Genomic DNA, 23,904 nt, shown 5'->3' with positions numbered 1-23,904 from the left:
GTAAGCGCCGCACCTCTGACCCCCTCGCAGAGCCTACACCTCCCACCCCCCACCCCCCGCATCCCCCACCCCCTCCCAGAGCTTGCACCCCTTCCCACCACCCCCCTCCTGTCCCCAAACTCCCTCCCAGAGCCTGCACCCCTCAACCCCTCCTCCTGCACCCCCAGCCCCTGCCCCAGCCCAGAGCCTGCACCCCAGACCTCCTCCCCCGACCCAAACTCCCTCCTAGACCCTGGGGTGGGCTCTGGGCATTCTGGGCATCACCAAAATTTCTACAAACCCACCGCCCCTGTCCTCTCCCTAGGCACAAAATCAGCCTCCTGCCTGCAAGCAAAGGGATCTGCTGCCTGGCCTCTTCCTCTGCTGCCCCTTCCCCGTCCTTCTTCTGAGCCAGGATAACTTCTGTTTCTCTGAGGCAGGGAGCCATCAGCTAGTTTACTCACTTGACTTGCCCAGCCAGTGACTGAGTCACCAGCCTGTTGATTAGGACGCAGCCAGGCTGTGATAGAGGGTTTTAATTTTTCAAAGGCACAGATCATTCTGTGCTGGGGAGTCAAAACTGCAGAGCTGTAAGACAAGCGCAATGTCAGCTGGGGGAGGCTCAAAAGTTGAGGCTCACTCTGCCAAGAGCCCCAGAACAGCAAACGTAGGCCAAGTTCTGCCCTGTCAAGCCAGAGTTATTTCAGTGAAATCGCTGGGGTAGCAGGGTGGCATAGAGGCCTTGCACTCTGATCCTGCACACGCTCATGAGGACGGTCAACACCTGAATAAGTATTTGCAGGGTCTGGGTCCAACTGCTTAAACGTCAAATCTGTATCTAGTGCCCAGGGTATCTAACAGAACCTGTGATTACAAAGCTGCAGAGTGGAGGAGAGGTAGTATGGTCTAATGGCTGGAAGACTGGACTGGGAGTCAGGAGACCAGGGCTATCACTGGCCCAGGCTCTGATCCTGGCTCTGCCACTCACCTGCTGGGACACCTGGGGCTAGTCACTTCCCCGCATCGTGCCTCGGTTTCCACATTTGTAAAATGAGGATAATGATACTGCCCTCCTCCATGAAGTGTTATGAGAGCCACTGATGGAAAGTGGAATACAACAGCTCGGGATGCACTTAGGTGCACAGGAGCAAGCATTGGGGTAGTTAAACTTGGTATGCTATCGAAATAAATTTACAAACATTCTTGGACTGACTCATGGCCAGCAAGATCCAGGTGACTTCCGTCCCAGTGCAGATATTCTTAGCACTTCCACGCTAATATGACAGACGGAGCTAGTTCCGCAGAGTCAGAGCAGCCTGTCTGGAGATATAAAAGGATGCTAGGGGACAGCAGCATCTCCAGACTATAACTGATCAAAAGGAAAGCTAGCCGGAGCTGAAACACACTGTGCCAGGCTGACTAGCAGCCATTATACCCTGGCATCCTGTGGCCACCATAGAGAAGCGATTTCTCCCTGAGACACCAGGGGACCCATTTTCAGAATTCAGGCATTTGCAGAGGTGGCTCAGCCGAGGCGAAGAAGGGGGAAGTAACCCAGCCAAGGTCATCCAGGGAGCAGCCAGCGGCAGAGCTGGGAGGAGAACCCAGCTTCCCCATTACCTCCACTCCCCCCACAACGAACCCACATCAGCTCTGGGCAGGATTGCGCAGTGCAATATTCGCAGGACAGGAGACTCGACTAGTGCAGACCACTACCGCACATCCCCCCAACAACACCGGCTGCCGTGAGCCCATGGGCCCTGCCCCCTGCCCTCTGCCCTGGCTTCCACAGAATACCCAGTTTAGGCCAAGGACTTTGTCCTAATGGTCAGGGCGCTCTGCAGCCTGAGCCCTGCGTAGCTAAAAGAGCCTAAAGCGCCGGGACGAAGGCCCTGGTTGAAAATTCACCCCTCTGGCACAGCAGAGCCCTCACTAATAAGGGAAAAGCTCATCGGGGGGGACTTCCTTGGGGGGCTGCCAGAGACCGTGGCATGATCTCCCCCATGAACCAAGGCCCATCCCAAATGCCTCATCTGCTGCTCCAAGGACAGGCCCATTGCTTTGACCTGCCTTTTCCGAAATAAACAGAGTGCCCTGTATAACATGAATATGAGACAAACCAGCAAGCTCCGAAAGGAGCCCCTGGCCTGCATACAGCCCTCTGCCCCAGGGCAGGCTGAGAGCCAACAGGTGCCTCAGGCACGGGAGCTGGTGTGAGTCCCTGCAGAGAGCAGGCCAAAGCAGCATGGCGGGGCGGGTGCAGCTCTCAGAGGAAGGGGCGAGGTTCTGATTTTGATTCAGAGCTTCCACAGAAAACTTTCCCCAGTCTGGGATGAGCCCTGCCAAGCACTTGCTCTCGCCCTGGCCCCAGGGTTGAGACTTTCTCAGAGCCCTTGAAGAGGAGGTTCCTGAGACTCCCCCCTCCCCCGGGCATTTGCAGCTGCTGCTAGAGGGCCTGGCTCCCTGGACAGTGCTGTTCCCACCCCCAGCCCAGGCAGGGGGCTGTCTCCAGGATGCACATAGCCTCTTTCACTTTCGTTTCAGCCTGCTGAGAGTTTGCTATCATCTTCCCTCTTTGATAAGCACTTTGCTGGCAGATTTCACAAGCAGAAGCCCTGGCCAGGAGCTGCTGAGCCAGGCCGCCCCACAGGACAGGACAAGAGAAGGTCTGGGGGTGAGCAGCGGAGCCAGAGGAGATGCCCAAGTTCACCTTTCGGGAGAGGAGGGAGTTTGGGGATCAGTTTGTGCAGCTCCTAAAAGACACGGGCAGAGAAGCTGTGAGCAGCCGGGAGGCACTAAGGACCATCTACAATCAGGAGTTCAGGACCAGGTAACAGGCAGACCCACAGAGAGGGAGCGGGGTGCGGATGGCTGATCCCTCACTCCAAGAGCGCCCCATTGTCCAGGCCTGTTGCTAGGGAGAACACCTTTGCTCGTCCACATTATCTGGGTCTGGGAGGATTTCTGCTTGGCATTCTGCGTGCAGGGGCTGGGGACAGCTGCGAGCCCCCCTGTATGGAGCATGGCCAGGTGGGATGGGGCCAGCAGGACAGGGGGAGGAAGTTTAACTTAAGGACTGTGGCTGTTGGGAAGCCATCAAACTCCCAAGCAGGGAGAGGAGAGTCTGTGTCGCCCCAGACCAGGAAGGAAACGCACCCCACTCCACTGGGGCTTGCCATTCTGTTAAGATCAAATCCAGGGCAAACCATCTCTCCCCTGGCTGATGGGGTGCAGCCCGGGCCTGCCACGGACCCCGTCCCAAATCACTCGCTAAGTCAGGCCGGAGATGTGAGTGCCTCCATCCTGGCTGGGTGGCAGGAAACAGCATTGGCCGGGGAAGCTGGTCTTCTGCTCAGGCGGACGGCTGAACGGCTCCCTGCGTCCTGGTATGAGATACTGGGCCAGATCCTCACCTGGGGTAGATCAGCACAGTGCCGCTGGCTTTGGCGCAGCTCCAGCCATTGACACAGATGAGGATCTGGCCCATGGCTGAACAACTCAACCCGCCAAGAGGGGCCCCCTGCTTTGGAGCATTCCCCTGCCAGTACAACTAAGTCTGGCCCTGGGCACCTGACAGCCCCAGATAATCACTGACGGGCCAGCCTGCCAAACTATCAGAAGGCAGCTACAAATACATACCCACAAATAAAATACCACCCTGACTTCCCCATCCTGAGCACTTGGGGAGCCGGGAGAGGATGTTTTCCTGAGAGAGGGGCTCTATTCCAGCAGGAATGAACTCAGCTGTTCCTTGGCTGGTGTTCTACAGGGGCCAGAACAGATGCTCACCCAGGCCCATCTGGCCTTGGATCGAGGACTCTGGGTCCTGGGGCTAACTGCTGTGGGGCGGACCTGTCATTGGGCCTGGATGGGAATGAAAGGAGCCCCCGCCAGCTCTCCTCTGCCCCCTCCCCAGCAGCCAGCAGGCTGAGACATGCAGCGCTGGGGGTCCTGCTCCATTCGGATTCAGAGCCGGATTCGACTCATCCCAGCAGTAGAGATGGGCCTTGGAACGGGATGGGGTGGGACAGACACACAAACACCTCCCAGCCCCCAGGGCTTTGGGGTGAGCATGGGCCTGTCCAGGGGGACTAGCACTAGCATGTGTAGTGACAAAGGGATGCCTCTGGCATCAGGGCACAGCGTGGGCAGGCAGCAGGCTCCGGACTGCTCATGGCTGCTGTGCAGCGACAGCCCTGCGCCATCCGGGCCGTGGGGCGTCTGCAGCAGGGGCAGCAGAGTCCAGTGCACACCAAGGCCAGGTGGAGGCAGGCCCCGGGGGCTCAGGCAGGAGCAGGTGGAAGTGTCCTGGGCAAACACTCCTCTGACCCCACCAGGTAAGTGTTGGGCCTGCTGGGAGCTCTGCTCCGGTACCATCCCCTGCATGCCCAGGGCAGCAGGGCGTCTCTGTGGCCCTCGTGTACCGGCCGGCAGCCTTTGCTCCAGCTCTTCAGACCCGACTTTGCAAACACTGAGCAAAGCCGCCAGGCCAGCAGCTGTTGCAGTTGCTGGGGACGGTCACCCCCCAGGGAAGATGCCAGGGCAGGGGAATGGCAGAGCTCGGGGTGCCCATGCTGCGTTCGAGCAATGCCCTGGGGCTCCTGCTGAGTTGCCCACGTGGCAGGCGGTGGTATAGGATTTGGTTGGAGACGACGAAGAGACCCCCCCACTCTCTGCAGTCGGGGCCCCTCTCCCCAGAGCAGAGCACGGCCCTGCTGCTTCCCGGGTGGCAGTGGTACAGAGGGCCAGGGCTGACCCTAGCCCATCGCTCTCCTACCAGAGGAGCGGGGGAATGCTCCTCGCCCCAAACACTGGCATCTCCCTGCCCCTGCTCCTCTCCCTCCTGCATCCTGCCAGCTCAGTCCCTCCCTGGAGACGCACCCCGGGTCTGGGCATCCCGCAGTCACAGACTTTCCTGCTCTGTCATTTCTGCAGGAATGATACGAAGACACCCAACTTCTCCTCCATCCTGTTCACCCTGGGCCAGAGCGGCCGGGCCGAGGTACGGGGAGACTTCGTGCGCTTCTGGAAGGTAGGTGCTGCCCACGCGGACCCCGGCAGGGCTGCTGCATCTCGGCTCCCCTGGCAGACGAGGGCCCGGTTGCCGAGGTCTGTTCCCAACATCCCTGCGCCCTCGGGGAGCCCTGGGGCTGGTGTCTCCTCCCTTGCTAGGGGCAGGACTGTTCCCTGCAGGCCAGAATCCAGGGCTGGGCGGGCTTGAAGTGGCTCAAGCGGTGGGGCTCCCCGTCCCTGGGCAGGCCGATGCACCTACAGCTCTCACTGCTGGGCCTGGCTGCATGTTGAATATGGGGGTGCGAACCGCCGAGCCCGCCACCATCAGCTGGTCCAGGGGAGTGCGCTCCAGCACAGCCCTGGCTCAGCCCTGGGGCCAGCCCAACTGAGCCCACAGGCTTTGTGAGTCCACTCTGCTCCCTGCCCCAGCTTCTCCGGGGCTGCCCTGCCACATGCTGGAAGCCTTCACTCCTCTGCCGGCTCCTACCCGCCGGACAATTGCTCTCCTTCCCCAGGTGAAAAAGAAAGTGAAGGTTACCAACCAGTACTGGACACCCAGGCCAGAGGAGCCCCCCACGGACAGCCAGGAGGCGGGCACTAATCAGTCTCCCCACAGAGGACGTGCCAAGGAGAGGTACCAAAGCCCACCCAGGCACAGCCTGGAACCCCCCTCGCTGTAAGAGCAGCAGGGGCCAAGGGGACAACGAGCCCCTAGGCAGGGGCAGCCCAGAGCAGGCTAAACGTTGGCAGCTCACAGGCTGTTCCTGGGCTCCCCTCCAAGCAGGACGGGGCAACTGGGGGGGCGGGGAAGAAGCAGGAGGGCTGAACAAGGAGTGCCTGCTCCGGCAGCTTTCAGCCCGCTCTGTGGGCCTGAGCCAAATGCCTCTGAAATCGACAGGAGTCTTTGCATCGAGGGCGTTGGCCCAGCCCCAGAGCCCCAGCAGGGTCTGGACCCCGAGGGACTCCTGCCCAGATTCTGTTATAACAAGAGGGAAGCGGCTCCTAGGGCAGCCCCGGCCCGAGGAGACGCAGGCCAGCTGGGACTGTACACGCACATCCAACCCGCACCCTCTGCCCTCAGAGCGGAGTTCATCGGTGGGAAACACAGGGTGGAGATTCTCTCAGAGCACGACCGGGGGAACGGGCGCATCCGCTTCCCTGTTACGCCCAATGAGGCCGCAACAGCCAGCATTTGGGTTCAGAACAACGGCACCGAGGATGTGATACTGCTAGGATACAGAGCGCTTCGGAAGTGGTGCGAGATCACCTTCCACGATGAGAGCAAGGTGACCAGACAGCAGCCCCGGGTGTTGCAGCCAGGTAAGAGAGTCCAGCTTCCCACAGGAGCAAGGTTCTCCTTCGCATCTGGTCCCACACTGACCTTCAGCAAAGCTGTGTGACTGAAACAGCTGCTGCATTCAAGCCAAGAGGTGGCTGCATCACAATAGTGGGCAGTGTATGGTCCTCCCTCTGTACCCCTTTCTCTGCATTGTCCTGGCTCCCCCATCTGGTGCACACAAGTTTGGGGAAGCAAGCATGGTAGGTGCAGTTGCCAAGCCATCTGGGTGTGTGGGTGAGGGTGGCACATAGGGGTGTGGAAGGAGGAACTGCAGGCCTTGCTCACACTCTGCCCTGCCAGTGGACATGGCAGCATAGAGAGCTTCTGAGCACTCTTCTCCCATTCCCCCCCCACACACACACACACTCATGGACAGCCGCCTTCCTGGATGTCTGAGTTAGCGCCAGAGACTTGGCAGAATGTTGCCGTGGGGTGAAATGCCCAGGGCCCCCTGGGAGGGTGAGGGAAGCACGTGGGGACCCCAGAAGGGGGAGCTCCCTGTTCACACATCCCCTTTGACTGCAGGGGACTCTTACTTGATCGAGGCGCGGTGCTTGACTCAGTACTATGGTTACTTCCCCGTCACCGTGCTGTTCGAGTTCACCAAGGAGCAGGACGGGCCCTTCAGCATCGGGCGATTCGTCTCTGCCATAGCCAACAGCCGGCTGGCTGAGCAGCTGGGGCCCACGGCGCCATACAGGCCTTACCAGGCCAACCTGAGGAAGACGGTCACGGTCACCACAGAGGATGGCGTCCCTCCCGACAGGTATGCAGGGGGAGAGTTGGGCCAGGCATCTTGCACCCAGCATCACTGGCTGAAGGGACGGATATTGGTGCAAAATTGGTTTGAAAACCATTCCCAGAGAGTAGTTATCAGTGGTTCAGTCATGCTGGAAGGGCATAATGAGTGGGGTTCCACAGGGATCAGTTCTGGGTCCTGTTCTGTTCAGTATCTTCATCAATGATTTAGATAATGGCATAGAGAATACACTTACAAAGTTTGCAGACGACACCAAGCTGGGGGGGGTTGCAAGTGCTTTGGAGGTTAGGATTAAACTTCAAAATGATCTGGACAAACTGGAGAAATGGTCTGAAGTAAATAGGATGAAATTCAATAAGGACAAATGTAAAGTACTTCACTTAGGAAGGAACAATCAGTTGCACACATACAAAATGGGCAATGACTGCCTAGGAAGGAGGACTGCGGAGAGGGATGTGGGGGTCATTGTGGAGCATAAGCTAAATGAGGCAACAGTGTAAGTCTGTTGCAAAAAAAGCAAACATCATTCTGGGATGTATTAGCAGGAGTGTTGTAAGCAAGACACGAGACACAATTCTTCTGCTCTATTCCACACTGATTAGGCCTCAACCTGACTATTGTGTCCAGTTCTGGGCGCCACATTTCAGGAAAGATGTGGACAAATTGGAGAAAAAAAAAAGTGCAGAGAAGAGCAACAAAAATGATTAAAGGTCTAGAAAACATGAGCTATGAGGGAAGATTGATAAAATTGGGTTTGTTTAGTCTGAAAAAGAGAAGACTGAGAGGGGACATGATAACAGTTTTCAAGTACATAAAAGGTTGTTACAAGGAGGAGGGAGAAAAATAATTTTTCTTAACCTCTGAGCACAGGACAAGAAGCAATGGGCTTAAATTGCAGCAAGGGCGGTTTAGGTTGGACATTAGGAAAAACTTCCTAACTTTCAGGGTGGTTAAGCACTGGAATAAATTGCCTCGGGAAGTTGTGGAATCACCATCGCTGGAGATGTTTAAGAGCAGGTTGGACAAACACCTGTCAGGGATGGTCTAGGTAATACCTGGTCCTGCCATGAGTGCAGGGGACTGGACTAGATGACCTCTCTATCTTCCAGTCCTATGATTCTATGTGCAGCTGGGATCCAACCCCATTCCCTAGCCGGGGCGAAAGCACCTGCTGGGCTTTCATAGAGCCAAAGGGACTGTTGGCTCGTCTAGTCTGAGCCCCTGGATAGCACAGGCCTGCCCCTACCCCAGCAACCCCAGGGTGAGCCCAGTAACTTGTGTTTGGTTAGAGCATCTTCCAGTCAAGAGCTGGAGAATCCACCACATCCAGCGGCTGATCACCAGCTGTGTTACCCACTGGTACCTTGTTTCCAGTTGGAATTTGCCTGGCATCAGCTTCCAGCCATCGGTTCTTGTTCCACCTTTCTGTGCTAGATGAACGAGCCCTTTAGTTCCCGGTAGTTCCACCCCAGGGAGGTGACCCAGCCACCTCTCCATCTTCTGTGTGTGTGGGGAGGCAGCTGGCTGGAGACCCCAGCCACCCGGGTCCTGAGAGCCAGCATCCCCCTACCTGAGCCCCAGCGCTGGAGTCTGTCCCGCCGGCTGGGCAGGGCGAGGAGCTCACTCCCACAGAGCCCTGCAGTAACCCTGCATCTCGTCTGCCTAGCTCCCAGCACCCCGAGCTCGAGCAGGTGATCCCGCTGGACTTCTACAACTACTCAAAGGACCTGAAGGATACGGTCAGCGCTGAGCGCAGCAGGCTGCAGTGAGTGCTCGTGGGAGTGGGGGTGGGGGGATCATCCTGCTTACACCGCACTGGTGGCCTCATTGCCCTCCCAAGGAAGAGCGCCTTGCCCCGCACAGCCATGGGGCCCAGCACCCCTTAGCCAGAAGCCCCCCTTAGGTGAGCTGCCCAGAAAGCAGGGCCCCAGGAGCAAGCTCAGTATTCCAGTGGTTCCTGGCGCTGGGGCCAGGCAGGGATTCCTTCTCCCAGACACTAAGCCACAGAGACTCATGGCAGCCTTTACTGCCGCTGCTCGCCCCGCCCCTTGCCTCTGAGGCCCTGCCACGCTGCAGGGCACCTGGAGCTTGCTGCCTCGTCTGTCGTGCCGCGAGTCCACCCCTGCTGTGCCCGCGAGGTCAGGATAACCTCTGGCTGGCCCTGGCCCTGCAGGAAGTCCCTGGCAGCCAGGCTTCAGTTTGAGAACTACCAGGAGAAGTTCCAGCTGCTGCTGCACCTGGAGGAACTCCAGATGGAGGTGGACATCCGGCGTTATGACATGCAGGGTGCCCCGATGGTGAAGGACGCTCAGAACAAGAGGCTGCTCATCCTGGAGGTGAGAGCCAAGGCCTGGTGGCAATGCATGTCCCTGCAGCCTGCCCCCTCCCTGCACGTCTGGGCTGCCAGTATGGAGGAAGGGGCCCGCAGGAGGGTTGGCTGCCAGGGGAGCACAGCCAGGCATGCTCCCCGCTGAGCTGCCCCTTCTCTGCTCTGTCCCTAGGTCCCCGGCGTGGCAGAGAACCGCCCGTCCGTGCTGAAGGGCGATCACCTGTTTGTCACCCCCAGCGACCAGCGCACCTTGCCCCAGCATGTCCAGTACAAGGGCTATGTGCACGCCGTGGAGCTGGAGAGGGTCAAGCTGGGCTTCTCCCCGAAGTGAGTTGCGCCCGTGTCCCTGGGGGTCTCGGGCCAGCCCCCGGGGCTGGGAAAGCTGGGCCCTGACTGGTGGCACCAAGTGGTCTGCGTGGAACAAGACTGGAGGGGCTCGGGCCAGGTCCAAGGCAGCTGCATGATGCAAGCCAAGCAGCCCCTGCTGTTAGCACTGATGGGTGACTGCCTGGGGGAGTGCAGCAGAGGGGGAGGTGCTGTGCTGTGGGGTGCAGGAGTGCCAGGCTGAGCAGGGGTGGGAGTGGGAACCACGCGCAGTAGCGGGGAGGGTGGGACTGGGCAGGACAGTGCCTGGGGAGGGGTGCCTAGCGCTCTGTCCAACCCTGTTCACTCTTTTTCAGCCTGCTGAAGAGCTTCGTGAATAACCTAAAGTTCGATGTGATCTTTACCTTCAACCGGCTGCCACTGCGGGTGCAGCACAGGGCCGTGGAGCTGGCCAAGAAGAGGAACCTGGGTGACATCCTCTTCCCATCCTTCTCATACGGAAAGTCCCTCCTCCCCGAGGGAGGCCGGCTCAGGTGAGTGCCTGGCTTCAGAGGAGAACCACTCTGAGGGCTGGCTGTGTGGGGAGTGGGGTGGTCACACGCAGCAGGGCCTGGTCTTCCCCTCAGCACCTGCCCGGCTCCATTTCCCCTCAGGCTGTTTGACCGGAGCCTGGAGACCAACCAGGAGCAGTGCGACGCTGTGCGGCAGATCGTGACGGGGATGGCCAGGCCGGCACCATACCTCATCTTTGGGCCGCCAGGGACCGGCAAGACCGTCACCATGGTGGAGGCCATCAAACAGGTGAGGAGATCCCCTGGCTTCCCAGTCCAGGGCAGTCAGCCGGCCCACAGCCCCTCTCTCCCCTCTGTATCCATTTCCTCCCGCCTGGGCTGCTAAGCTCTTCCTCGTTCTCAGGTGGTCAGCTGCCTGAAGGACTCCCATATCTTGGCCTGTGCACCCTCCAACAGCGCCTCAGACCTGCTCTGCCAGCGCCTGATGAAACACCTGGACAAGGGCAGCATCTATAGGGTCAATGCCAGCAGCAGAGACTATCGCCAGGTGCCGGAGGAGATCAAGGTACGTGCACCCCTGGCACCCCAAGAGGCACCCAGAGAGACATCGCCCGTGGAGCTGGGCAGGAACTTTCCTCTCTGAAGGATTTTATGAAGCCCTTTAGCATACTTCAAATTTTCCATGGGAAAACTGAAATTGGGGGTGGAAATCAGTTTTGCGTTGGGAAAAATAGACAGGGCAGCCTGCCTGGAAGGCTCCTGTGAGTTTCACTTTCCGCAGACAGGCACAGAGTGAAATTGAGGACAGCTTCCCAGGCAGGCCTCTCCCAAGCCGAAAAATGCCAATTCAGGACAAAAGTTTTTTTCAAAACTGTCATTTCCTTGTGGGAAGGGACTTCCATGTTCCAGCAGCTGTAGTCACCTCCCCAGGCTGCACGGTCGATAGGGGTCCCTGCCCTCCCTGCAGGACCCTCAGGTCACCAGCCAAGACGCACATGCCACTCCCAGTTAGCTCAGGGCTTTCTGGGGGGAGGCGTGTCTGCCCCCAACTTCCCCAAGGGAAACAAGCTCCGATCCCAGACCTTGTCTAAATGCTGTTGGTGTTCGTAGCCCTGCTGTAACTGGGACGATGCCCAGCAGTGCCATGTGTACCCAGGCAAGGAGAAGCTGCAGCACTACCGGGTCATCATCACCACCCTGGTGACAGCAGGAAGGTAGGAGGGGCCCGGTGCAAACCCCACTTCTGAAGACTGCGACTGTGCTGGGGGAGCACAGTAGGGATGCGACTGGGGGATACCTGGCTATGCTGGGGGAAGAGAAGGGAATTCTTTGGGTAGGGTTTACCGGGGGAAGAGGCGTAACAGAGAGATGTGGGCAGGGGCTGACCGGAGGGGGCACAGGACGGAGGCACATCATCAGGCCGCATTGGTCACTTTCTGTAAAAGGGGAGAGCCATCCCCTCAGACTCCAGGGGAGGAGTTCTCCCCATGCCCAGCCCTGGGCATGGCCATGGAAGCCCCTGCTCGGTGGGGAGGGGGCATTGCCAGGCTCAGGAGGGGGCCAGCGGCATGGCAGGTCCTGCAGAAGGCCTCGGTGGAGCAGTCTGGCTATGCAGGTGGCAGGGCAGGGAGCCAGCGCTGTACAGGCTTGTTCACTGCCTCTCCCTCTCCCCTGCAGGCTGGTAACGGCCAGCTTCCCTGAGGGCCATTTCTCCCACGTCTTCATCGACGAATGTGGCCACGCGGTGGAGCCGGAGAGCCTGGTTGCCATCGCAGGTGAGTAGGGATCTGGGGACAGGAGCACTGCACCCCCAGGCATCACCTCATCCACCCTACCCCGCACGCCCGGGGCCTTGGACCCGGCCGCCTCACTCCTGCTCAGACAGATGGCCAGCGCCTGGGGCTGGCCAGCACTTGCTCCTGGCGGTGGATTCTGGGTCCTGCATGCAGCCCTTTCTCTGCGCTGTAAGCTTGGGGGAGCCCCTCCCGGCTGCTTGAGGCAGCTACAGCCGTGATGAGGCCCTTTACCGGCTCCTCACTGTGCGGGGATCAGTCAGCGACCTGCCTGGGCAGGGGTCTCCTACCCCGCCCAGCCGCCTCAGCTGTCTCTCTGCCCCAGGAATTCTGACAGCGATGGACCAGGAGACCAACACCAAGGCGGGGCAGCTGGTGTTGGCGGGAGATCCCAAGCAGCTGGGTCCAATCCTGAGGTCCCCATTGGCCATCGAACACGGGTTAGGTGAGTGGAACAGAGGGCGAAGGCACCGGGTGGAGAGCAGGGAGTTCTCAGACATGCTGATCTGCCCCACTCTTCTGGGCTCGGGGGCCATCTGGCTTTGCACAGCCACTGCAATAGCATGTTAGTGACCCTGGGCGCCTCTGGAGAACAGGGAGAGGCTCGCTCTGTGATAGGCGGGTGAAAGTCTCCCCCAGAGAGCCACTGAAGCTCCTGCCCCCTGCCTCCTGCTCAGAGAGGCCCAGGCCAGGCTATGACAAGCCTGACTCCGTGGGGCCGCTCGTAGGGGGCACAGTCCCAGGCCAGGGGGTTGCTGGTAACCGGGGCATTGCTCTCTCTTGCAGAGGTCTCGCTGCTGGAGAGGCTCATGCTGCACAACTCCCTATACCAAAAGGGAGCCAAGAGCTACGACCCGCAGTTCGTCACCAAGTTACTGAGGAACTACAGGTGCTGTATCCGCCCCCCCGGGACCGACGCTGTGGCATGCGGGCGCCGGGGGGGCTGTCAGAGCCGGGCTGCCAGCAGCAAAGGCTTCCAGCCCCCATTCTGCTGGCTCAGCCTGGGAGGCTTGTGTCTGTCCATTTCTCTGATACCCACCTGCCTGGCGTGGGGCTCATTTAATCGTCACCCAAGGGCAAGAGACCTTGGACGGAGCAACCTGGATTCCTGGGTTCTGCCCTCCCTGCCCGGAAGCCCGGCCATGGCCACTCTGTGCCCAGAGCAGAGGTTTCTGGGGCCCTTCCTGTTGCTGGTGAGCGGGGAGGGGGCCTCAAGGCTGCTGCAGTGTAGGCGGGTCTGAGGAGCAGCCGAGCACCCCCGGCAATGCTGTCACGGCTTCTTCCCCAGGTCCCACGCCGCCCTCCTCCAGATCCCCAACCAGCAGTTCTACGACGGGGAGCTGCAGGAGTGCGCCGACCGCCTCCTCAGCTATTCCTACTGCACCTGGGAGGAGCTGCCTACGCAGGTGAGGGTGGGGCGGGGAGCAGGCACCCAGCCTAGCCCCCACCCCGGGCAGGGCAGCGCCAGGCGCCCCTGCTGGCCATGGGGCTAGCTGCAGCCCTGACCGTGGCACTCTCCCTCCAGGGCTTCCCGATCATCTTCCACGGAGTCTCCGGGGAGGACCAGCGAGAGGGTAACAGCCCCTCGTTCTTCAACACGTTGGAGGTCGAAACCCTGGTCACCTACCTCAAGAAACTGCTGCAGAGTCAGGGCAAGCAGGGCCGCTCCAGGATCTCCCCCAAGGAGATCGGTATCATCTCCCCCTACAGGAAGCAGGTGAGATGCAGCCCAGCCCCCAGGGCTGCCTTCCCCACACATCACATGCCCTGCAGAGGTGCAGGCAGCCCAGCCCTGAGCACCCCCATCCCAGGCTCCTTAGCCCCACATGCCGTCGCCCTGCTGCACCCCATCAAGCTCCACTCTCTGCTGAGTATCTGGAGGGAGTGCGCAGTGCCCCGTGTGGGGGAGCCCCCGTGGGGCAGGGGCCAGGAGCCCTGGGGAATTGCCCCAGATGGAGGGACCTGCCGGATGGGGCTGGGGAACCCCAGTGGTATTCTCTGGCCAGTTGCATCGGAACAACCTAGAGCAGGAGCCTGCCCGGCACTTGGCTGAGGGGTCGAGGGTGTTATCTCAGAGAGATGGCGGAGACCGAACAGGAGGGTTAGGGCGGGACCCAGTGGCCAGAGGCAGCTGGCCATCACAAGGGCGTACAGGCTATGAGAGGAGCGATCACGGGGCTGGGAGCCAGGAGCTCCTGAGGGCGCCAAGCGTCCCATCCACTCCTCCCTCGTCCCTTCCCCAGGTAGAGAAGATCAGACTGGCCATCACGAAAATAGACCAAGACCTGATGAACCTCCCGGACATCAAGGAGCTGAAGGTAAGTCCCTCCCTCCCCCCCATCCCTCTGGCCGCACCTGGAGTAACGGCTGTGGCCCGGCAGCCACGCCCAGCCTGATGCCAGACTGTCCCAGCTCAGCAGTGGGACTCGCTTGGCGCTGGGCCGGGGGGCAGCTCTCCGCCAGCAGACACCAGGCCAGCCTGGGGCCCCCCATCCCTTGGGCTTGGAGGGCAGAGTGCTCCGGCCGTGCGGAGAAGCCAGCAGCGCAGCTGTGGGCTGCCTCTCCTTTGTGAGCCCTGCAGCCGGCGTGCTGGGGCGAGACAGGCTCCGTCCTGCTCCCCCATCGGCCAGAGTCACAAGAGCAGGGGAGGAGGTTGGGGGGATGCTCTGCCCCACAGGGTCCCTTCAGAGCAGCCGAGGGAAGGGCCCCCTGCACAGCTGGGGGAGGCGGGGGGGTGTGAGGGAGGCTGCCAACGGGGGATGGAGATCCCTGCCCTCTGCTCCCGGCTAGGTGGGCTCGGTGGAGGAGTTCCAGGGCCAGGAGCGGCGTGTGCTCCTCATCTCCACCGTGCGCAGCTGCACCGAGTACCTCAGCATGGATGAAAAGTTCAAACTGGGCTTCCTCAAGAACCCCAAGGTAGGCCCCCTGCCCCTGCTGCCCCAGCCTGGCCCCGAGGAGACTGTGGAGCCCTGAGGGCAGTCATGGGCTCTCAGCCGGGGTGCAGAGCTGCCAGCCATCCCCACCCCATCTTCCTCACTGCCCACCCCCTCACCGCTCCCCCCGGTTTCACAGGCCATGGCTGATTCATGGCATAAAATAAACTATGGGCTGCTTTGCTGCCATGGACAGGAAGTGTGCGCTAGTGGGCAGAGCAGGGCCAGGACTCTGGGTCCCATTCCAGGCTCTGCTAGTGACCGTCTGCAGGACCTCAGGTAACAAATCAAAGCCCCCCCCGCTCCATCCAAGGCCCCAGCCACACAACCCTTCCCCCAGCGCACAGAGCCTGCCCTGGGGACAGTGTCAGGGAGAGACCACTCCAGGGGCACGGGCCACTAGCCCCAGGACAGGAGGGCAGGTGAGGCTGCTCTCGCAGTGGGGCCCGTTCCCTAGCTCCCGTGTGGCAGTCGGGGGAATGGTGCAAGATCTAGAACCCCACGGCTCGGGCATTCCCCGCCCTGCGTCCAAAGCCTGGGGCAGAGCCGGCTCCCACAGGGCCAGGCTGCTTAGCACCCAGCATTCAGGTCAGTCCCGCAGGCCTGGCCTCCCACACCAGCTCCCCACACTGGGGAGACAGGAATCCTCCCTGCCCGCCAGGGTCTCTGCTCACCTTGGGTCAGCTGCAGCTGCTTGGCCAAGGGGCCGAACGTCCGGCAGAGCCTAGAGCACTTGCACCAGCTGACGCAGACTGTGCCTGGCCCGGGTAGGGTGCTCTGGCCCTGTGGCTTGTCAGAACCACTTGCTCCAAAGCCTTCCTCGGCCTGAGCCTCATCATCTGTGACGAGCGAGCGCTGATCCCAGCAGAGCCCTTCCCCACTCCGCTTCCTGCCAGAGCGGGGGCACCTGTGGAAAGGAACACCCTTTAACCCTTCCTGGCTGGGCAGGAGGCGGGGCACGTGCGGAGAGCCCTTCTGCCCCCCACACGGTTGTGTGCCAGTCTGGCCAAGCGGGAGGCAAAGGCTGTGACCAAACATAGCAGAGCGGCACTCGGGCCAGCCCTTCTCAGGACACAGCGTTCCCTGCGGGTGCAGTGCCACTGGTGTAGACAGGGCTCGGACTATCAGCTAGCCTTGCTCAGAGCTAGTCCAGGCAGCCACAGTGAAACCCAGCTGAGGCCAGCCAGCTGTGGGACTGCACCCTGGGGAATCACAGATCCTGGTCTGGACACTGCCCCACCCCTCCCATTAGCCCACTGACAACCAGAAAGCGCTGGGGCTAGGGACCAGCCCTAGAGCTGTGGGGCAGGGCAGTCTGGGCCGGCTCCCCTGCCCATCCTGGGCGCCGAGGGGCCTCATCCTGCTCTCTCTGTTTAGAGGTTCAATGTGGCCATCACCAGAGCCAAGGCTCTGTTAATAATCGTGGGCAACCCGGCCGTGCTTAGCAAGGATCCTCACTGGAACACGTAAGTTGCATCCTGCAGCCTCCTCCTTCCTGTCCTCTGCCTCTTCCCAGGGCCCAGGGGGCTCCCCGTCCCTCAAACCACGTGGACCCCTCCTCCGGCCTGAAACGCAGCGCCCCATTCGCAGGGGTTAGCACCTTCGGGTGGCTGCTCAGACACCAGCCTGTGACCGGGCCCCCGGTGATGGGACCCGCTCTGAGGTGACGAGGGGAGAGGAGAGCCGGCACTGGGCTGGGAAGCTAGGCTGGGAGATCTGGAGGTGGCAATACACTTCCCTTGGGATCAGGATGGAGCCAGTGACCTCACAGCGTGCGGGGGGCAGGGACACACCATCTTTTGAAGGAGACGTTTAAACCCTGTTCCAAGCCCTTGCTACTTGTGGTCGTTAAAGACCTCAGGGCACTTTCTGTAAGCTAGGGATGAGTGCTGGGATCCTGGTGAAATCCCAGCCGGGCTGTCACCCTTCTGCCCAGTCGTTAGGACAGAAAGGGGAGTGTTGCCCTGCACGGCTGCCCCCCAGAGGTGGCTGCAGAACTTGGGGACGGTCGTGCCTGTGGAAATGCAAGATGCCGCTGGGCCCAGAATTGCAGTGGTCGCTGCCCGCAGCACAGAGACAGGTCAGGCCCTTCATCCTCCATTGCTGGCCCCAGGCCTGCTCTGGGCAGGGCCTGCTGGCTCTGGCCGGGTGCTCTCAGGAGTGGGTTGACCGTGCCATTGGCCTTTCTCACACAGGTTTGCAAGCTGCCCAGCAGGCCCCCCGCCGAGGCGGGCCATGCCCAGCGGGCTCTCCCTGCACTGAGGAGGTGGGCCATGCCCAGTGCTAATGGGCACCTTTGGTTGTACCTGCAGGTTTCTCAGGTACTGCATAGCGAAGGGTGGGTACACGGGGTGTCCCTACACTGAAGAGAGCACGGAAGAGGATGCCCTTGTGGATGAGCTTAGCTCTCTCTGCTTGAGCACGCAGTCACCAGGTAAGAGCAGCACAAGCTTGCACCCAATCTGGGTCCGACAGGGCAGCCCTCTCCCCAGCTCTTTGGGAGGGTGGGGGCCAGGGGGGTGGGATATGGCCTGGCTGCAACAGCATTTTGGGGCCCAGCAGCATGACTTGTGACTCAGCTATGCCCTCTGGTGTCCCGCTGACAGGCCCAGCATGTGGGGGGGGGAGCAGCGGGGGCTGGGGAACACAGGTGTACGTTTATGCAAAGCAGACAGCCGCTGCTCTGTGCAACGAGTTTGGTGGGTCTCAGCCTAGGTCCGCGTTGGGCCGGCAATCACTTCCCAGAATCCCCCTTTAGCCTGGCTCTGGCACCCCCTTGTGGGCAGCCTTGGGAGAGTGTCCATGCCCCTGTTGCACCTCTCTGGGGTCTCTCAGGCAACTGCAGGCTCCTGCCCCTGCCACCAGCCCTGACCGCCTTCCAGAGAAAGGAGGGAGCTGAGGGGTACTCTGCTCACCCCCTCCTGTGCCCTACACAGACGTTGCCCTGCTCCCCACCCCCAGCCTTCCTGGGCGCTGCTCTGCTCCCCCCTCACAGCCGGCCGGCGTCTCTCTACAGGGAGCCACATCCAGCAGCAAGTGGAGCCAGCGTGGAGACACGAGCACTGAGGCATCACCTGCAGCTCGTCCTACTGCCATGTCAGCACCAGCGGGGCGTCTCCTGCCTCGCTCTGCAACCTCCCGTCGCCCTCTGTCTGGTCCCCTCAGCCACCTCGCTTGCTGCCGGGGGCTTTCCAAGCACCCCGGGGCGGGGCAGCGGAGGGGAGCAATGCAGGGATTGAACTGGGAGCGTAGACCCGACCCTACCCCCTATCCCAACGCCCCCCTCTCACATGGACCCAGCCCCGACTCCTACCCATTAGCCTGGTCGATGTAGGATCTGAGCCCAGCCCTGAGGCCCGCTCGCTAACCTGAGCCAGTGCGATTCTGTAAACTCTTGGAAGCACAAGGGCAGCTGGACACAGAAACTGGTCTGCTTGGCCGTGTGAGGAGTTTGTTTGCACCCTCTCTCCCCTTTCCCCTCTCTGGCCGCTGTCAGGACGGGGAGCTGAAGCAGGAAGCTCTGGCTGTTTGCTGACATTGCCACACAATGGCTTAAACAACGATTTCACGTCCAATTTTTGAAAAATGACACTTTAAAAAAAAAAATCCCACCCCGTGGCTAACCTGACCGGCCTGAACTGGCACTGCAGAAACCCAGCCCCCCCAGCAACGGCGAGAGCGCCTCCTCTAGGGCTCACCTTTTCCACCCATGGAAACCTGTTTTTGAAAATCAAAATTCCCAGCTACTGGTCAACTGACCCCGCTCCTCTGAGCTGGAGCCGTTTCCAGAACCCAGCGGCAGGGCCTGGAGCTGCTTCCAAGGGGCTGGCTACAGCCCTGCTCAGGTGTTGCGGTGATGCTGAGTAACTGCTGGTTCGCGCTGGGGACCAGCTGGGCTGTAACTCCTGACCAACAGGCCCCGTGCAATGGTGCTTCCAAAATAAAGGGTGAGAGGAAAACACTGTGGTGCTTGTCTGTACAGCTCTCAAGCAGTGCCTCGGCTGTCCCTGGGCAGCTGGGCACTGCTCCCAGGGGACGGGGGAGCCGGATTCACGGGCGGAGCACAATGCAGCTGGCAGAAGCCGAGGCAGGGGGCAGTGCTGGGCACTGTTTACAGGGGAGGGATAGTATGAAGCTGGGGGACAGGACAAATATGTTCCCCCTTCCTGGAGCCGCACACGAGTCTCTAGAGGCTTAGGAGATAAACCTGGGCTCATGGCAGGGGCAGAGGTAAAGTAGGCAGGAATCATGTAACCAGGTGTGTTCATTTCTGTGGAAAGAAAACTAAGCAGGAGCCATGCCAGGCCTTTCCCTTCCCGGCCTTGTCTCAGCCTGAGAGAGAATCTCTCTTAGCCTCCCTCCCGCTCAGCTGCAGTTTGCAGTCTGGCTGGGGCTGAGCGGGCCGCTCTTTGCACCCTTCACAGCCCCATAACTCAGCTAGTGAATTATGGGAGCAGCAGATGCATGGGGTGCTGAATGAGGCACCCCCAGCTGAGCCCCAGCCCCTTCCCTTGCTGGTTGAGTGCCTGCCAGGCAGAGACAAAGTGGGAAGGGGGAGTGTTTTGCTTCCACAGGACTGGGCTCTGGCGCATCTCCTGGCTTTTCGCTAGCCCAGGCCCTGGCGCTCAGCCGAACGTGGATACCATCCATTGGCTGGAGGGAGTTCAGAGTCTGGTGAGGGATTCCCCGGCCGGCCATGTCACTCCTCTGGGGCTCAGCTGGAATGCCAAAGCCTGTGTCTCCCACGGAGGAGAGGTGTTAGGAAGAAGGAATTGAAGTGGCAGCAGTAAGGGGAAGGGGCACTGGTTTTCCAGCTTGTGTGCAATGACGGGCTGTTCACAGCAGCTCCCCGTCTGCGACTGGAGAAGTCTCACTTGACAAGCATGTTGAGTACAGCATACAGCACTGTGTCACGCATCAGGCAAGGCTCAGCAGCTCTCCAGTGTCACTCTCACGGCTAGCTCCCTGGGGCCAGTGACTTGTGAAAGGAGAAGGCACCCGCTGCAGTTGGGTTTAGCAGCAGCACGTGTAGCCATAGCTGAGCTAGGCAGCACCGACAGCAGGGACTCCAGCATGGCCACACCAGCCTACCTCGGGTCCTCCCACGGGCAGCAAGCCCCACTGCAGTGTGCTGCGATGGGCACCAGGCTGGTCACCGCTCTCACAGCGCCAGTTCAGCTGTAGGGGGAGACCCTTGCTGGTAAGAGGCTTTGGCTCATGGGATGTTTATGTTGAGCAGCAGTAGTTAGGGAGCACAGGATCTCTTTCCTTTGCTCACAGCCCTGAACTCCCCTTCTCCCAAAGCCCTAGAGGAGCTGTGCATGGCCCACCGCAGACTAGGAATATGCTGCTCTACGGGAACAGGCATCCAAACCAGATGGGGGGTGGGTAGTCAGGCTCATCTCAGACAGTTCACAAATAATTAGCCCCCAAATGGGCAGGGGAGGTTATCTGAGACTAACCCAGCTCTGACAGCGCATTCATTCACCCATGCAGCAGACACACAAAGGTATCAGGTTTGCCTTACACTAGGCATTTGTACTGCTTTCTATCTCCACTCCTGCTGGCCACAAACAGGACAGGCCAACAGAAAGGGCTGTACTGTTCCCCAAGGTGCGTTCTGGGCATGATGCAATGTGGTATTTCTTCATTTCAAACATCCTTCTTCTCTCTGCTCAGAGGGAGGAGAGAGGACAAAGTCCTGGTGCCCACAAATCCTGTCAAAGATCCCCTACTCTAAACCTGACATCTTCCAAACATTCAGGCTCACGATTAAAGCAGGCAACAGCATCAGGATGCTCCAGGTCTATTTGCCCGGCCTGAACGTACATGTGCATTTGCTCCCCCTGCTCAGTGTCGGGGAACTAGGGAGCATTTCTAGAGTGTGGACAGAACGTTCCAAGAGCCCGGTTTTCAATCAGAAAATGCCATTTCACAAAAACAAGACTGCCTGGGGGAATGCAGCTGCTGGTGAAATTTTATTGAGAAAATGTCAGAATGAAGTGTTGTGACGGTGCCCAAATGTCCCAACTGACATCAAATCGGAACTGCTCTTTTTTTAAAAATCACTTTTTGAAACAGTCAAAATTGTAACAATGTTTTGACTTTACCAAAGGGTTTTTATCAGTCGAAAAGTCGGGTTTGGTTTTTCAGTTTAGTTTTGTAGAAAGTTTCAAAGTGTTTTATTTGTTCCAATGCGGAAAAGGGAAGAGATTTCGGTTTCCCTATCTCATGTGAGCATTGGGTGAAACCCCATTGCAGAAACCGCTGGCGTACTGGGGAGTTCCCAGCAGAGAATCAGCATGAGGTGTTGCAGACGATAACCACTTTTAGCTGTGCAGAACAGACACACACTGTGCTTCTTAGGGAAGAAAGCTGAGCCACCCCATTTCCTATGGCCCAGCCTGGAACAGCGTTTACATAAGCACTCTGACCAAACCACTCATGACATTTCCTTTTGCATTTCGTCATCATGGAACTCGCCTCCCCAGAGCAGCTCAGCTGTTCGGTTTCCGTAACGTGCCCGAAGTGCTCAACCCCTGTTCTGGCAGGGGATGTAGAATCCTCCCATCCCTCCCTTCTTAGTTGTAGCTGGGCATCCTCCCCTCGGCCTGACAAGGCAGAGGTGGGGAACCTCAATCAAACAGGGTGATTAGAACTAGGGCTTGAAAGAAACTGAAAGATGCAATAGGCAGCCTTTGCCCCTCTCCAGGCCATTTGCAGGGCGCTCAGGGTGCATTAATGAACACCAGCCTGTGAAGCAAGTAGTTCTGACTCTTATTTTGCAAACAGGGTGGCCGAGGTAGGAAGCACTGTGCCTAAGGTTAGGCAAGTTATGGACAAAACCATTGAATTTCGTCCACAAGAACCAAGAAGTCCTGACTGGCAACTCCCTGCTCTAGCCCCTCAAGCCAGCTGCATGGCACGGGGATAAATGAAGACCATCCCCAGGAAGCTAGAGGAGAGGGGAGCAGGAGACCCGAGAGGTCTGTGTGCATGGGGCAGAATAATGGTGCACAAGCGCTAAGTTACGGTTATTAAAATGCCAATTTGCATTTATTCTCCCAACTATGCATTTTAATGTACAAGACGACCCAGCCAATGGTTATTTTACAAGGCCGTACTTTACTTAAAGAGGGTAAGAGGACACCACCACAGGGCAGGTCCAAGGGGAAAGCACAGCAGAGGGCATTTCTGAGAGCAGCAGAGCACAGCTCCTTGCAAAGCACTAGTGGAATTGGGCAAGGCTCTGAGTACAGACAGAACAGAGACTGCTTTGGTGAGTCTGTGTACAAAATGCAGGTGGGTGTGCTGTACACCTTAACCAGAGGGAGAATCCAAACCCCCCTGGAGCTGGAGCCGCTGAACATCTTGGCTTGGAGAGAAAAACACAACCAGGATTCCAGGACAGGAACACACACCCACAGGCAAGGATTAGAACAGACTGTGTCAGAGCTTCCTTATTGTGCAGAGTCTAATGGAACAGTATGAAGGCAGAGATTAAATGTTGCAGAGAATCTGTACAGAGCATCAGACAATAACAGGGGATGAGGGATTAGTATAAAATGGGACTGAAGTACAACACTGAGAGCTACTCAAATGCACTGTATGGTGTATACAAAACAGAAGTGTCTGCCGAAGACGTTTGGCCCTTCAGAGCCCAGGACCGGCTTAGGAGGACAGTCCACGCATGGCACAGAGAAGCAGCACTAGATGCCTCCCCGTACGTGCTTCAGGTAGTGGGTTTTGGGCAGTGGGGTGCAGGCCACATTGTATTCTCTAGACATCAGACCTAACAGCGCTTTTCCCATCCTGTACCCCGTTCACACACATGGGAGGGGGGGTGCAGGAAAAGACAGATACAGTACAGATGGCAGTCACCTTCTTCACGGGCATTGCCGCTTTACAGGAGTGGGCAGCCTTTACGCTTCTTGTTTTTCCTGACTTGTAAGCCGGCCCGAGTGGCCATCTCAAAGACTTCCCGCACGCCATCCTTCGTCTTGGCAGAGCACTCGAGGTATCCAAAGGCGTTGATTCTGTTAGCCATGTCCCTCCCTTCCTCCGGCTTCACTGGCTCCTAAGAGTCATTACAAAATAAACCTTCAGAATGCGGAGTTAAGCAGGCCAGACATGCAGTCAGAGAGGCGCCGCATCTCTAGGTACTGATACAACCATGACTACTCCTATCTGAGTGCCTCCCTCTGTGGAGGAGCAGCTAGGATCGTCTCTGGAAATGCTTTAATATCCTGCACCTCTCAGGGACTGGGATTCTGCTGGAACGTTAACAAGGCAACAACAGCAGTCAGTAAACCTCCGCAGGAGTAACTGCGCAGCTGGGAAAGGCATCAGCAGGTCAGTCTGGGCTGAGCCAAGGGATTGCCCTGTTACTGTGGAGCAGGGATCACCATTGCCTCGTGCAGAGGCAGCTGCTCTCAATGGGCAACCACCCTCTACCCCTCAATGCACGAGAGGCTCCAGGGCACTCTGAAAGAGGAAGTTACAAGTAGCTGCAGGCCTGACTTACCCCACAGAACATGCCTGACCCCAGATGCACTGCGGTTGCCATGGGGCTACGCAGCACAGCAAGAAGAGCAAACGTGTCTGCACAGATGTGGTGGAACTTTCCTTTAAGGGATGCTGGCATTGCCGCTAGAGGTGATGTAGCCCCTTTACCTGCTTCATCTTCGCTAGCTCCCTCCGGGTGTGCTCATCGTTCCGTAGGTCCTTCTTGTTTCCGACCAGGATGATAGGAACATTAGGGCAGAAGTGTTTCACTTCCGGAGTCCACTTCTCAGGAATGTTCTCTGGAAAAGCCAGGCACAGGTAAGGACTTTGCACTGAGCTGACAGGGCTTTTTAAAATCATAGCAACCCCCTTGCAGGCCAGGCTACCACTGCTGCCTTCCTACGACGTTATAAAAGG

The 23,904-nt window shown here is 58.9% G+C and overlaps 2 protein-coding genes across 7 annotated transcripts in view; one reads left to right on the top strand and one right to left on the bottom strand.

Moving 5' to 3' along the window:
• The first annotated feature begins 2,476 nt into the window (after positions 1-2,476).
• On the top strand, positions 2,477-19,018 carry MOV10 (Mov10 RNA helicase). 3 transcript variants are annotated; one of them, XM_073319686.1, is made up of 22 exons: positions 2,477-2,809; positions 4,915-5,011; positions 5,508-5,626; positions 6,074-6,312; positions 6,857-7,097; positions 8,758-8,856; positions 9,265-9,427; positions 9,593-9,747; positions 10,101-10,277; positions 10,398-10,545; positions 10,660-10,821; positions 11,367-11,470; positions 11,934-12,031; positions 12,375-12,494; positions 12,836-12,938; positions 13,338-13,455; positions 13,575-13,766; positions 14,293-14,367; positions 14,840-14,965; positions 16,360-16,448; positions 17,295-17,416; positions 17,999-19,018. In XM_073319686.1, exons 1-22 carry the CDS (start codon positions 2,676-2,678, stop codon positions 18,046-18,048), a joined length of 2,931 nt encoding a protein of 976 aa, XP_073175787.1. In that variant the 5' UTR covers positions 2,477-2,675; the 3' UTR covers positions 18,049-19,018. The 3 variants fall into 3 exon arrangements, 1 of the variants encoding a protein (XP_073175787.1); XR_012155805.1 differs by lacking the exon at positions 16,360-16,448; XR_012155806.1 differs by lacking the exons at positions 14,840-14,965; positions 16,360-16,448.
• A 1,919-nt stretch (positions 19,019-20,937) lies between these two features.
• RHOC (ras homolog family member C) overlaps positions 20,938-23,904 on the bottom strand; it is a 33,612-nt gene continuing 30,645 nt past the window's right edge. For 3 of the 4 annotated variants that reach the window (XM_073320365.1, XM_073320366.1, XM_073320363.1), the window contains exons 4-5: positions 23,656-23,786; positions 20,938-23,059 (exon numbers count right to left, since the gene is read on the bottom strand). In XM_073320365.1, the coding sequence (XP_073176466.1) occupies positions 22,886-23,059; positions 23,656-23,786 (305 nt within the window). In that variant the 3' untranslated portion in view covers positions 20,938-22,885. The remainder of the gene's footprint in view (positions 23,060-23,655; positions 23,787-23,904) is intronic. The other variant, XM_073320364.1, reaches the window with a different exon arrangement.

This window comes from Lepidochelys kempii, chromosome 21, assembly GCF_965140265.1.
Source record: "Lepidochelys kempii isolate rLepKem1 chromosome 21, rLepKem1.hap2, whole genome shotgun sequence".
Lineage (NCBI taxonomy): Eukaryota > Metazoa > Chordata > Testudines > Cheloniidae > Lepidochelys > Lepidochelys kempii.
This window is presented reverse-complemented; position numbering and strand designations above follow the sequence as displayed.